Source organism: Bubalus bubalis, chromosome 19 (genome assembly GCF_019923935.1).
Source record: "Bubalus bubalis isolate 160015118507 breed Murrah chromosome 19, NDDB_SH_1, whole genome shotgun sequence".
NCBI lineage: Eukaryota > Metazoa > Chordata > Mammalia > Artiodactyla > Bovidae > Bubalus > Bubalus bubalis.
This window is the reverse complement of record NC_059175.1, coordinates 56,506,667-56,521,444: the sequence shown is the minus strand read 5'-3', so window position 1 is coordinate 56,521,444 and position 14,778 is coordinate 56,506,667. Positions and strand designations below refer to the sequence as shown.

Below are 14,778 nucleotides of genomic sequence, written 5' to 3'. Positions count from 1 at the left end.
TAGTAAGTTAATGACAAATGCAAGGCTACACTTGGGTTTCCCAATCTCCCAACCTGTATTATTTCAACATCACACAGCCTTCTTCCTTCCTCTAGAAAAAGGAAGTGTGTTCTTGACTGTAAAGACATGTGTAAAATAATTTATTCATAATCCTTTATTATAATTGCTTATATTTTCAGTATATGGTTAAAATGACTTGAAATAATCCAATGAGACTAGCAAAAGTTATTGCACAAGAGTTGTCTGAAATTTTATTTTAAATTGTACTTAACCTAATTATAAAAGAGAAGAAAGCTTTTTAAAAAAAAAACAAAAAACTAACTTGGAAGAAGAATATGAGCAACCCTGGAGTCAGCTTTTGATTCAGGAAACCTGTCTCCCATGGTTCAGTCCCTCTTAATGAGCGCTAGCTCTGGATACATGGGATTAGCTTTTCTCTTCCTCTCTCCCACAACTATGGTCTTTCCTGGTGGCTCAGATAGTAAAGAATCTGCCTGCCATGCAGGAGACCCAGGTTCCATCCCTGAGATGGGAAGATCCCCTGGAGATGGGAATGCCTATCCACTCCAATATTCTTGCCTGGAGAATTCCATGGGGTCACAAGGAGTTGGACACGACTGAGCGTGTGTGTGTCTCACTATTTCCCATTACTGCTATAAATAATGCCACCAGATATTCCAGAATTTTTTTCATTGTCAATTATTTGTTTTCAAAATAAAGGAAGAATTGGACATTGACTGGCTTAGATTTTTTTCTCACACTCTTAAATAATAGATTTTGAGATATAATTCATATCCTATAAAATTTACCCTTTTAAAGTGTACGGTTAGGTCAAGAAGCAACAGTTAGAACTGGACATGGAACAACAGACTGGTTCCAAATAGGAAAAGGAGTACGTCAAGGCTGTATATTGTCACCCTGCTTATTTAACTTATATGCAGAGTACATCATGAGAAACGCTGGGCTGGAAGAAGCACAAGCTGGAATCAAGATTGCCGAGAGACATATCAATAACCTCAGATATGACGATGACACCACCCTTATGGTGGTGAAGAAAGTGAAGAGGAACTCAAAAGCCTCTTGATGAAAGTGAAAGAGGAGAGTGAAAAAGTTGGCTTAAAGCTCAACATTCAGAAAACGAAGATTATGGCATCCGGTCCCATCACTTCATGGGAAATAGATGGGGAAACAGTGGAAACAGTGTCAGACTTTATTTTTTTGGGCTCCAAAAATCACTGCAGATGGTGATTGCAGCCATGAAATTAAAAGACGCTTACTCCTTGGAAGGAAAGTTATGACCAACCTAGATTACATATTGAAAAGCAGAGACATTACTTTGCCAGCAAAGGTCCATCTAGTCAAGGCTATGGTTTTTCCAGTGGTCATGTATGGATGTGAGAGTTGGACTGTGAAGAAAGCTGAGCACCGAAGCATTGATGCTTTTGAACTGTGGTGTTGGAGAAGACTCTTGAGAGTCCCTTGGACTGCAAGGAGATCCAACCAGTCCATTCTAAAGGAGATCAGTCCTGGGTGTTCTTTGGAAGGAATGATGCTAAAGCTGAAACTCCAGTCCTTTGGCCACCTCATGCAAAGAGTTGACTCATTGGAAAAGATTCTGATGCTGGGAGGGATTAGCGGCAGGAGGAGAAGGGGACAACAGAGGATGAGATAGCTGGATGGCATCACCGACTCGATGGACGTGAGTTTGAGTGAACTCCAGGAGTTGGTGATGGACAGGAAGGCCTGAAGTGCTGTAATTCATGGGGTTGAAAAGAGTCGGACACGACTGAGTGACTGAACTGAACTGAACTAGGTGGTCTTTGGTACATTCACAAGGCTGTACAACATCTCTACTACCTAATTCTAGAACATTCTCATCACCCAAAAGGAAACATATTAATTACCAGTCACCCACCAGTCCCTCATCCCAGCCCCTGGCAATCACTCATCTAATTTCCTTCCACATGGATTTGTCTGTTTTGGACATTTCATATAAATGGAGCCACATAATGAGTGGACTTGTGTGTTTGGCTTCCTGCCCTCAGCATATCATGTTCAAGGTTTATCCATATTATAGCAAGTGTCAGTGTTTCTATAGCCCAGTGATATTCCATTGCACAGATGTAGCACACTTTATCCAGTCAGAAGCTGACACAGTTAAATACTTTTGCATGGACTCAAAATAACACTCAGAGCATCTACAGGTGTGAGCATACCATCAGAAGTGTCTGTCTGTGGAGTGTATCCTTCTGAGAGGTTGAAGGTCCCATTGTCCGTCCAGGAGATCTCAGACACATCGGTGTCAGACACAGACAATTCTTTGGCGGCAGTGGTGAGGCTAATCTGTATTAATATAAATGCCAGTGACACATTTCAAACTTCTATGGGATGTCTTTCTAAAAAATCCAACTAACACCGAAAATGTCAGAATAGTAAGAACCAGATGAGTATTTTCCTTTTAACAGTTTAATCATCTTAGAGAAATAGGAGAAGTTGTATTAATGAAATTTAGAAAGATGGTAATGATAACCCTGTATGTGAGACAGCAAAAGAGACACAGATGTATAGAACAGTCTTTTGGACTCTGTGGGAGAGGGAGCGGGTGGGATGATTTGGGAGAATGGCATTAAAACATGTATAATATCATATAAGAAATGAACCGCCAGTCCAGGTTCGATGCATGATACAGGATGCTCAGGGCTGGTGCACTGGGATGACCCAGAGGGATGGTACAGGGAGGGAGGTGGGAGTGGGGGGTTCAGGATGGGGAACACGTGTACACCCGTGGCAGATTCATGTTGATGTATGGCAAAACCAATACAATATTGTAAAGTAATTCGCCTCCAATTAAAATAAATAAATTTAAATTAAAAAAAAAAAGGAAAATCATTCCAGTTTTGGTACAAGTAGATACACTGACAGGCAAACCACACAGGAACGAATTGAAAATTGAACAAAAAATACCTTAGGACAAAGAGCTGAAAAGTCTAATTCACTGTCATCTTTGTGACTCTTTTCTTTATCTGCTTCTGTTGAGAAAAAATTTGGAAGCTTTCAGTTTCCTGGCCAGCTCAGACAGAGTGTATTTTATCCATTATATATCCTGATCCCCCAATCCTCATATCCGTCAATGTCTCCATGTAATTAAATGTTTGCATATAACGAGCTTCACATATTTGCAAGTGTTTGGTTTCCGAGGGAAAAGGTCCATCCCGGTGGCTCTCACAGCGTGGCCCCTGGGCCACCGCAGTGACAGCAGCACCGGGAATCTTTTAGAAATACAAATTCCCAGGCCCCCCCCAGACCAACTCAATCAGACACGAACTTTAAGACGCTCTCGAGATCCACCTGGTGCTCGCTCTAGTTGAGAATCTATAAGGTCAGAGGCCAAGTTAAAATGTGAAAAAGGATCGCACTGGCCTTCCCTCTATTTTCTTTTCCTTCCCCTCTTCCATGGCTCCCACTCTCTGCCCTACCTGCGTCGTTTGTTATTTGCAAGCACCTACCCCGAAAGCAAACAGTGTCGAGAAAGAAACAATAAATAGCAAATGTAGACCTCTGGAGCCTTTCCTCTTTCCCCTGATAGTTTGGATTAAAAAGCCACTTTAGTATATGTGTGAGAAAAGAGTAATAAACGCTTAAGTAGGAAAAAGCTATGTTACTTTGTGGGGGGATCTGCTTCTGTAATAATACGTAGTTAATGGCTAAAACACCCTAAAATGCATTCAAAGTGATTTCATAATAAAGAGCTAGCAATGCCTCCTTTCAGGTGTGGAATCTAAAATCCAAATGTTACCTACCAGATCTCTCACGTTTCTTCTGGTTAATATATTCTCTGATTCCAAAATCTAGTTTCAGGAGAAATGACTTGATTTTGCTGTATATTTTTTGTCCAATATCATTACACTTGAACAGTGGACACAAAAACGCACACAGCACTGAAAGATAAGGAGGAAGAGAGGTTAGGGGAAATGACCTTGCTTTCCAACTACCTATTAGTATTTCACAAAATTATTTCAGTTCCTTTACTGACAAACTGGGGTTTTTTTCCCTTGGGGAAATGCCTCTGTGAAATAAGTTTATAATTTCATTCTTCTCCTTGTAATGAAAACATTTTATCTTACACACACACATGCCCCCCATGATCACTGTTCTCAAAGACTTGAAATTAGATAACCCATCCACTCAAACTTCTTACACTCAAAATTCATACAAAGGTTACATGTTTCTCACACAACAGTCCTGGATGAAAATATCAACTCTACTTATTTGTTAAATGACATTTCTCCATAGAAAAGTTATCGCTATCCATTAGCCTTTCATCAGTCATATTAGGATAACACCACCATCTCTGGGGGTTGCTGTGACGAATAACTGAGATGAATACAGACCATTTGAATAATGCCGGGCCCGTATTTAGACCCTTTTTCCCTGGCTCTCTTCTCCTTTCTCTCTTAAACAAGGCAGCTCAAGGGCTGAAACATTCCACATGAGTTCTACCTGGGAGAACGAATTTGAGCCCTGACCATCTGCCTTCCCTTGTAGCTCAATTGGTAAAGAATCCGCCTGCAATGAGGGAGACCTGGGTTCGATCCCTGGGTTGAGAAGATCCCCTAGAGAAGGGAAAGGCTACCCACTCTAGTATTCTGGCCTGGAGAATTCCACGGACTTTACAGTCCATGGGGTCGCAAAGAGTCGGACATGACTGAGCAACCTTCACTTCACTTCATCTGCCTTTTGTGCTAGGCTTTAGGAATATGAAAAGAAATGAAGATCAACGCAGTATCCCCTAATCAACATTGCATGCCCTCATGTTTATTTCTTTGCAGTTGTTAGGACACATGCCCCCATTTACCTTTTTTAAATAGGAGTTGTAAATGCAAATATCTTTAGAAGCCGAGGAGGTATATGTAAAATGTAAAGGCTGGTGCAAGAAAAATAGGGAAATAAGGACGTTAGTTTAGTGGAGAGTTACTGCCCCATCTAAAAAGGTGGCAGGGCCAGAATGTCACATTTTTCAGGAAAAGCATGAAGTCACAACTTCTTTACAGCACTTTCGAGTTACAGTTGATATATGATAAATTGCATACATTTAAAGTGTACAGTTTGAAAAGTTTTGACACATGCATATAACTAAGAAATTATCATTATGACAAATAAGGAACATGCCTGCCAGCCCCTAAAGTTTCCTCTTGTTTCTCTTAGCCCTTCCTCTCCTGCCTTTCCCCACCCCACCCACCCCATCCCCAGAGAATCACTTATGTGTGTTGTCACTAAAGATTACTGTGAATTATATATAAATGGAATCATACAGTGCGTAGTCTGTTTTTTAACCTGGCTTCTCCCACTCACCTAATTACTTTTATATTTATCCAGATTTTTGCATATATCAATTTTTTAGTGTTGAGTAGTAATCCACTGTATGGATATATCACAATTTGTTTACCCACTTATCTGTTGATGGACATATGAATTATCTTCTGATTTCAGCTACTACAGATAAAGTGAAAGTCGCGCAGTCGTGTCCAATTCTTTGCAACCCCATGGACTATACAGTCCATGGAATGCTCCAGGCCAGAATACTGGAATGAGTAGACTACAGATAAAGCCTCTATGAACATCTGTGGACAAGTCTTTGTGAAGGTGTATGCTTTCATTTCTCTTGGGTAAATAAATACCTTGCTTTGAAATGGCTGGGTCATTTGAAAAATTGCCAAATTGTTAGCCAGAGTGGCTGCGCCATTTTACCGATCCATGAGAACTCTAATTGTTCCATATCCTGCCTAATACTTGATACAGTCAGTAGTTTTAATTTCCACCACTTTGGTGGGGGTATAATGATGTCTCATTGTGCTTTTTCTAAAAAAATAATTCTACTTCTTTATTCTTTTTGGCTGTGTTGGGTCTTCATCGCTGCGTGGGCTTCTCTCTAGCTGTGGCGAGCAGGGGCTCCTCTCCACTTGCTGGGCAAGGGCCTCTCATTGCTGTGGCTTCTCCTGTCGTGGAGCACAGCCTGCAGGGTGTGCGGGCTTCAGCAGCTGGAGCACGTGGGCTCAGTAGCTGCGGCTCCCAGGTTCCAGAACACAGGCTCAATAGTTGTGGTGCATGGGCTGAGCTGCTCCAAGGCATGTGGCATCTTCCCAGACCAGGGGTCAAATCCATGTTTCCTGCTTTTGGCAGGCGGATTCTTCACCACTGAGCCACCAGGGAGCCCTCATTGTGCCTTTAATTACATTTCAGCTGCCAATCATGCACAATGGCAAAGGAATTAATGTGTTTGGGCGGGGGGTGTGGAGAGTATAACTTTATTGTTTTATTGACATAATTTAAAATAAAATGAGTTGCTTACAATCTTGCTTTTTGACAGTGATTTGTACAATTGTGGAAAAGCAACATGTCTCTAGAAAAAGGAGAAACTTTGAAGAGCAGAAAATTAAATAGTCAACTTGCTTTATGATCAAGAACTCATACCGCCTCTTCTAAGCTATGGAAGTTCTTATAGACCATTAAATAACATCGTATATGTTGTATCAATTAGCCAAATGTTCTACATACTTACACAGTAGATAGCTGAGTATAACCCCAGGAATGTAACTTCCCAAGATGGTAAAAAAGGTGCACACGCTGCAGACCAGGAGACAAAACTAGAAGTAACAGAAGTAATGGGACAGTTACTCACTCACTCATAACACCAAGACACTTCAGAGCACAGGATACACATACACTTATTGATCTATTTGTCATCTATCATGTTATGGCAAATGTTCTTCAAACACTGTTCTCTGCACTTAGATCTAATTACTGCTGTGTTTGATGAGCCTTAATCCACTTTCACATTTAATAATAATCATTTTGAAGGTTACAGAAGTTAATTTCTGGCACAGAGAACATCTCCCATTAATCGGCTACGTTACTAAATGCAAGAGAGCTGAAGAGTAGTATGTGCCTGGAAACTTCTTTCACTCATGTTCACTCTCTGAAAACAATGCAGTCCAGGAATGAAATCTGTAAGTTCAAACTACACCTGTAAGTCCATGGAAATCCACAAATCCAGCAAAACACGTTAGAGAAATTAGAGGTATTTACATAAACATAACAGCAATTTACCTAGCTGGTAAGCAATTGTGATTGTAGATTACTAGTAGATTGTAGGATAAATCTACTGGCCATTACTATCCTCCTTTCTAATCACCTGCTCCTTAAACCGACTCCACTCCTAGGTCACCTGGAAACCAACAATGAGTGACACTAAATTCCTATGGCGAAATTCAGTTATTTTCTTTCTGTCAGTTGTGGCCAAAAGAATCTTGGTTGTTTTAGGAAATTAAAACATCAAGACAGAAAAATTGCCCCATAAAGTCTTCACTTCTTTCCCATACTCTATTCTTTAAACTATCTTACTCCTTTGCTTTAAATTATGGTACTAAATTTCACTGATAAGCCAAGAAAATTCATTAAGGGAATTTCAAAATAAGTCATGAGGACAGCATATATAATTCTGGTCAATAACTGATAAACAGAAAGGGGATATAAAATTCAGATTAATTTTGATTTTTCACTCCTGGCACAGGGTTAACAAATTCACTGCGGCTGCCGCTAAGTCACTTCAGTCGTGTCCGAATCTGTGCGACCCCACAGACGACAGCCCACCAGGCTCCCCCATCCCTGGGATTCTCCAGGCAAGAACACTGGAGTGGGTTGCCATTTCCTTCTCCAGTGCATGAAAGTGAAAAGTGAAAGTGAAGTCGCTCAGTCGTGTCCGACTCTTGGCGACCCCATGGACTGCAGCCTACCAGGCTCCTCCATCCGTGGGATTTTCCAGGCAAGAGTACTGGAGTGGGGTGCCATTGCCTTCTCCGAACAAATTCACTAGTCAAAAGGAAAACAGATGAAACTGTGGGAACAAAATTAAGAATTGTTTCTCAAGTATCAGGGGACCTTGAAGAATATGGAGCTCTATTTGCAAAATGGAAGGGGAAGGACCATAAAAGTTAAAAGAACAAATAAAGGCATTACTATATACAGAATTCAGTTTTGCAAAGGGATTTCATATTATCCACTAAATCTGTATTAAGAGCATCATCATCTTAGGCTAACTGACTTGGGGCACATTAGTGTAACCCAATGCAAAAGTTTAAGTTCAGAATCTTCTGACAATGTGTTTAATCATCTCAGTAAAGGAAGCAACAAAAGCATGACTTATTCCACCCCCACCACCATATTGGTATCTATTCTAAAAATTGCCTTCAGTGATTAAAATGATTTATCCATATATAATGTTGCAACATTAGTATGCTCAAAATGTGTCCAAGTATAGTTCTACTCTTCATTGAAGGTTAGATTTCCTGTAAGAGAGGGATTTTAAATGAGGACATTCCTAGGTCCTTCCTTCCAATGACAGGGGGACGTTCAAGAAACCTGACTACAGCCCTGTAAGAGGAGGGTCTACTGATGGTGCCGGACCTCACCCGTGGTGTCAGGATACAGCGGGAGCTGCTTCTACACATAGAAACACTACAGTGTGTATTTCTCCATGCAGCCCCTTCAAACCACTCTTGACTCTGCTCCTCATGGGTTTTCATCTTCATTGGAAAAATACTCATTCCATTCATATGATCACTATGGATGTTTCTGCCAAAGGTTTCCTTTCTTAAGTAAATCATACAAGAATCTTCACTTTTTAGACTGAAAGTGAGATTCAGTTACCTCCAAAAGCATCCTCAAAGGGCTATGTGTTCATTCTATCTCCCTTTGACTTGAGAACCAGTCTGCTGCTGCTGCTAAGTCGCTTCAGTCGTGTCCGATTCTGTGCGACCCCATAGACAGCAGCCCACCAGGCTCTGCCATCCCTGGGATTCTCCAGGCAAGAACACTGGAGTGGGTTGCCATTTACTTCTCCAATGCATGAAAGTGAAAAGTGAAAGTGAAGTCGTTCAGTCGTGTCCGACTCTTAGCGACCCTGTGAACTACAGCCCACCAGGTTCCTCCATCCATGGGATTTTCCAGGCAAGAGTACTGGAGTGGGGTGCCATTGTCTTCTCCCAGTCTAGATTAACATAAACTGAAATTCTTTTTTTAATTAGTTAATTTTTAATTAAATGATAATTGCTTTACAATGTAGTGTTGGTTTCTGCCATACATTAATGTGAATCAGCCATAGGTATACATATGTCCCCTCCCTTTGGAACCTTCCTCCCACCTCCCATCCCATTCTACTCCTCTAGGTTGTCACAGAGCCCCTAACACATTTTTATCTTTGGTCTCACTGAGTGAGAAGACAAATCATCATTCATTTTATTTTAGCTAATAAGCTACATAGATATTGATAAAATAGAAATCCAATTCCAACTAAATTATAAGGTTGAGGACTTTCTGTTGCTAACACACTAACATTTCCAGACCTTGCTAATATCAGTTTTTATGGCACAGTTCCCAGTATGTTACATTCAGAGTTGGAAAACTTTTACAAGCTGATGAAATAGGTTAATTCATTTATTTCCAAGTTTATTGCACATCTTAAAGCACACACATCATTCTCCTTCCCTGGAAAACTTGCCTTGCCAGGGCTCTGCTGTTTAAACACAGACATTTCTTGAAGAAATAGGCTGAAATTCATCCATGATTCTGCAAGACAGTGGCTGAACCCGGGTCTTTCATCCGGTTTAGAATTGATAACTTCCCAGCTAAAGAGAGAAAAAGAAAACAAAACTTTTAACTGAACTTTGGATAATTCACTCAATAGTCACTGCTTCAGCACATATTCATTCAGCACCTCCTAGTGACTACACTCTCTGGAAAAGCCATATAAATTCAGAGAAGAACAAGTCAGATAGCTGTCCAAGGAAGTTCACAGGCCAAGGCCAGCACGGAACTCCATGATTATCTGGTCACAACAAAGGAAAAGCAAGGGTGGAGGCTCTGGGGCATCTTTGAAGATGTCACTTTTATGGTGCGATCTGCATTTGCACTATTTCCTATAAGGGCTTGGAAGGGTTCCAGACAAAACAGTGTACAGCGTGTGCAAGAGGCCCTGGTGTGAGATGGAGCTGAAGCACCATTGAGCCTGGTGTGGCTGCAGCAGAGCGAACCAGAGAATAACATTGCAGAGAGCTGGGACAATAGGAAGAGACCTTGTGGGATTCTTAGTAATGTTTTCAACCTTAAGGATACAGAAGCCACAGCATCTTGAAAGAAACCTTGGCATAAATCTCATCATCCTCAACATCAACACCAATACTGCATTTTCAGGACTCCCTTGATCCTTGCACAATGCTGCACTGAATCCACGTGTGCACAATTTATTTTTGGCCCTTCATGTTGGTCATTCCCCTGCATCCAAGGGTGTAGCCAACAACAGACCCTGTATATTTACTATTGAGAAATATCCACTCTAAGTGGATGCACACAGTTCAAGCCCGGGTTGTTCAAGGGTCAGTGGTACTCCATGTTGGTCAACTCAGTAGAAAACTGTTAAGCTCAAAAAGATCTCTCAATATCCCATATTTTTCTAGAGTATCTTTTCTAATCATCATCAGAAAACATGCTGAATGTGGTGTACATGCCAGGCACGTACTGTGGGTCCCCGTCTTCATTTTTTCTACAGGAACTAAAAACTGCTCACAACTGCTCCAGGAGGGAGACATGCAGACAACTGGGCATTTCTTACAGTTACAAAGCCATCAAGTTCAAATGCCACTCTTAACATCCTATCTTATCACATAAATATACCAAACAAGATCTACCAAGGGCCCCCCAATTCAATCATTTCACAGATAATTTTAAACAAATGTGTCCATAGAGGACACACTGTTAGTTAAGTGTCCTCTGAGCTGTGACTGCAAGGGTGCCAGAGTGAGACTGATCTCTAGATTGGACTCCAGTAGCCCTGGGGGCTCAGACGGTGAAGAGCCTGCCTGCAGGGCAGGAGACCCAGGTTCGATCCCTAGGTGGGGAAGATCCCCTGGAGAAGGGAATGGCAACCCACTCCAGTATTCTTGCAGGGAGAATCCCACGACAGAGGAGCCTGGAGGGCTACATTCCATGGGTGGCAAAGAGTTGGACGCGACTGAACGACTAACACTTCCACACACTTTCACTTTCAGTTCAGTTGTTCCGTTGCGTCTGACTCTTTTCGACCCCATGGACGGCAGCACTCCAGGATTCCCTGTGCATCACCAACTCCCAGAGATTGCTCAAAGTCATGTCCATCGAGTCCGTGATGCCATCCAACCATCTCATCCTCTGTCGTCCCCTTCTTCTCCTGCATTCAACTCAGCCCTACGACAAATCAAAGCCACTTTGGCCCTGAGATGCTCAACTACTCAGAAACTGTTTCTTTTTAATAAATTTTCAAATCAACATCATGACAACTACAATCAATACAATTTCCCTTTTCAGTATAAATTTTAAGCTAATTTAAGTGAGTTCAACAGCATTAAAAAAGCAAAAAAAAAAAGTCTTGTCCTTCCTCTTTGCTCTATCAGCCTCAACCAAAGCTCTGCCAGACAGTCACTGAGCCTCCAGGGTTCAGGCTGATGCTACTCCATGAGGTAGACATTTGCCAAATGATTTCCCAACTAGTGTAAGAAATGAACTTTTGGGGACGTTTAGCCATCAGTTTATGTATTCATAAACGCTACCCACTCGGGACTCACTGAGCAAGCCTGTTGACACTGGCGACCAAGTCTAGCACTAGGTCTGCATATCCTGTGAATGATTCCAGACCTATTAAAAGAAACAGCAAGTGCATGGCTAGGAGGTCACTATCTGTAACAAAACCTTGCCAGTGTATCAACTTAATGGGAAATGACTTTGTACAGGGGAGTAAAAACTGAACTGGCTACTAACCTATGGCTTCTTTTCTACAACAACATAGGCTTGTTAACAAATTGCCAAGGGTAGGCTCCTCTGCGGCTGGCTCACTGCATGACATACTGGGTTGGCCAGAAAGTTCATTTGGGGTAACATCTTATGGAAAAACCCCAACAAAATTTTTGGCTAACCTAATAAAGATTTTAATTTCTACTCTCTAGGCCTAGTTAAGTAGTATATGAGCATTTGGTTAAATTGACTGGCAAATACAATTCTAACAAAAATCTATGAAAAACATAATGGAACTAATTTGATTATTATTATTTTCATGATTACAATGGAATGAGTGAACATTTTGTATTTTGAAGCAAATTTAAGATATACTTCCATTAGGATAATGAACAAATAAAGTAAGCTGTGTTCAGAAATGAAAGACGGAACGGAAATAAAGGAATACAGGTTCCAAGTTTGTACATGAACTTTGGGATCATAATATTGAGGGAAAAAATCACAGAAGAATGCTATGCTATGCTAGGTCACTTCAGTCGTGTCCTACTCTGTGCGACCCCATAGACGGCAACCCACCAGGCTCCCCTGTCCCTGGGATTCTCCAGGCAAGAACACTGGAGTGGGAATACACACAGCATAATTACATTTTTATAAAGCTCAAAATCACATTAAGCTAACAGTTCTTTAAGCAAGGAAACATTAAAAACAGAAAAAAACAAAATTCAGGACAGCAGTTACCTCAGATGGGAGTATGTAAGGAATAAGACTTAAGATGGCAATTCTTGAATATCCTTATGTTATATATCTTAATTCAAGTGCTGGATACACAAGAATGATGTATCAATATTACTGTTCTTAAAGCTATATACATGTACACATTCACACCCTTGATTTAAAACTCCTTGATTGTTGTTGCTTTTCAGTCACTCAGTCGTGTCCGACACTTTGCGACCCCAGGGACTGCAGCATGGCCAGCCTTCCTTGTCCTTCACCATTTCCTGGAGCTTGCTCAAACTCATGTCCGTAGAGTCAGTGATGTCATCCAACCATCTCATGCTCTGTCGTCCCCTTCTCCTCCCACCTTCAATCTTTCCCAGCATCAGGGTCTTTTCTAGTGAGTCGGCTCTTCACATCAGGTAGCCAAAGGATTGGAGCTTCAGCTTCACCATCAGTCCTTCTAATGAATATTCAGTATTGATTTCCTTTAGGATTGACTGGTTTGATCTCCTTGCAGTCCAAGGGACTCTCAAGAGTCTTTGACAACACCACAGTTCAAAAGCATCAATTCTTCGGTGTTCAGCCTTCTTTACGGTCCAAATCTCATATCCATACATGACTACTGGAAAAAACATAGCTTTGACTAAACGGACCTTTGTTGGCAAAGTAATGTCTCTGCTTTTTAATATGCTGTCTAGGTTGGTCATAAGTTTTCTTCCAAGGAGCAAGCGTCTTTTAATTCTGTGGCTGCAGTCACCATTTGCAGTGATTTTTGATGCTTAAGTGTATATTCTTTCTTTTAATTAAATCAGTAACATTCTTACACGAGTATATCCCACTTCACATCTTATAGTCAAAATACAAATGTTACCTCCTGTGACAGTACTTTGGGACAACAAATTCCACTGGTTCCTTATCTTTATTTTTAACAAAGTCCCCTTAGGGAGTTTGCTCATGGGCTAGTGGTTAGGACTCAGTGCTTTCACTGCCATGGCCAGGATTCAGTGTCTATGTGGGGAACTAAAATACTTGAGGCTTATCAAAATGTCTTTTCAAATGCCTTAAACTATTCTAATGATACCTGCATTACTGTAAAAATCACAAACAGAAATGAGAAATTCTTTGTGTAAATCATGAAAATATCATCTAACCAAACGGGTTTTGGAAAGAGTATAAATGTCTGAGATAAAAATAAATGTATAGATTGTCCTGAATAAAATTTAATGGAAATATGATTTAAGAAGAAAATGGGAATTCAAGGGCCAAGAAGAGATGTCACTCTACATGTACACTCTAAATAAAACATGCACCCGGCAGAGTTACTTTCTGGGAGTTTCATGATACTTTTAAATTGTCCAGCGGCTAATTCTGAGGACCAGTGGGCTATACATTTCTATTGTCTTCCATTATATATAGTCTACCGGTAACTGACATCACCACAGTTCTATTTAGGTAATTCAGTTACATAATATATTTGAATAATACAGTTATATAATTTAGAATGAGATGGGACACTTGATGGCAACTTTTCAAATTCCCTTCTTTTATAAATGGGGAAATGGAGATCCCTATTTTCTCAGCTAGTTCAGGGCAGAGCCTGATTTCCAATACAGTTCTCTTCCCTTTAAAACATGTGCCCTCTTCAAGGGAAGAATCCGTTCAATGACATCTTGGAAGAGGCTATGAACTGTAATTTAGAACAAGAAGGAACATAAGCTGATTAACCTCACTCCTTTAGAGTCAGGGGGAATGAGGTGTTACCAAGACCAACAGGGCATCATTAGGACCAACTCTTTACAGAAAGAAAAGAGTACTTCCTGTTCAGAATCCAAATATTCATCAGAACGTAAGATTCATGCTTGATGGGTGGTTGACAATACAGGTTACAGCTACACATACGTACACACATGCGTGGGTGCACACAGGCTCTGAGTTGCTCCATAAAGAAACTCTAGGTTTTCCTAGAGAGCCTCATCTGGAAAACAAATAACCAGAGAAAGGATCTCCTGTGAATACTGGACGATGCTAGGGAGACAGATCTTTTACATGGCATGTGGCTCTCTTCCCACCATCCCTGGCGCTGATCAACAGGCAACGAAAGACCCAACCAAGAGAAAAGGAGGCTGAAAAATGGTGTGAATCTTGGCCAAGTTCTTTTTTTTTTTAATCATTAAAAAAAATTTTAACTCTTTATTTTGTATTGGGGAATCGCTGATTAACAATGTTCTGATAGTTGTTAAT

At 40.9% G+C, this 14,778-nt stretch overlaps 1 protein-coding gene across 4 annotated transcripts in view; it reads right to left on the bottom strand.

Annotated features, from left to right (window-relative positions):
- The window catches only part of RETREG1 (reticulophagy regulator 1), a 164,949-nt gene that overhangs the window by 4,791 nt on the left and 145,380 nt on the right, over positions 1-14,778 (bottom strand). For all 4 annotated transcript variants that reach the window (XM_025270688.3, XM_006072956.4, XM_006072955.4 and 1 more), the window contains 5 exons: positions 9,557-9,683; positions 6,560-6,644; positions 3,801-3,938; positions 2,965-3,029; positions 2,217-2,343 (listed from right to left, as the gene is read on the bottom strand). In XM_025270688.3, the coding sequence (XP_025126473.3) occupies positions 2,217-2,343; positions 2,965-3,029; positions 3,801-3,938; positions 6,560-6,644; positions 9,557-9,683 (542 nt within the window). The remainder of the gene's footprint in view (positions 1-2,216; positions 2,344-2,964; positions 3,030-3,800; positions 3,939-6,559; positions 6,645-9,556; positions 9,684-14,778) is intronic.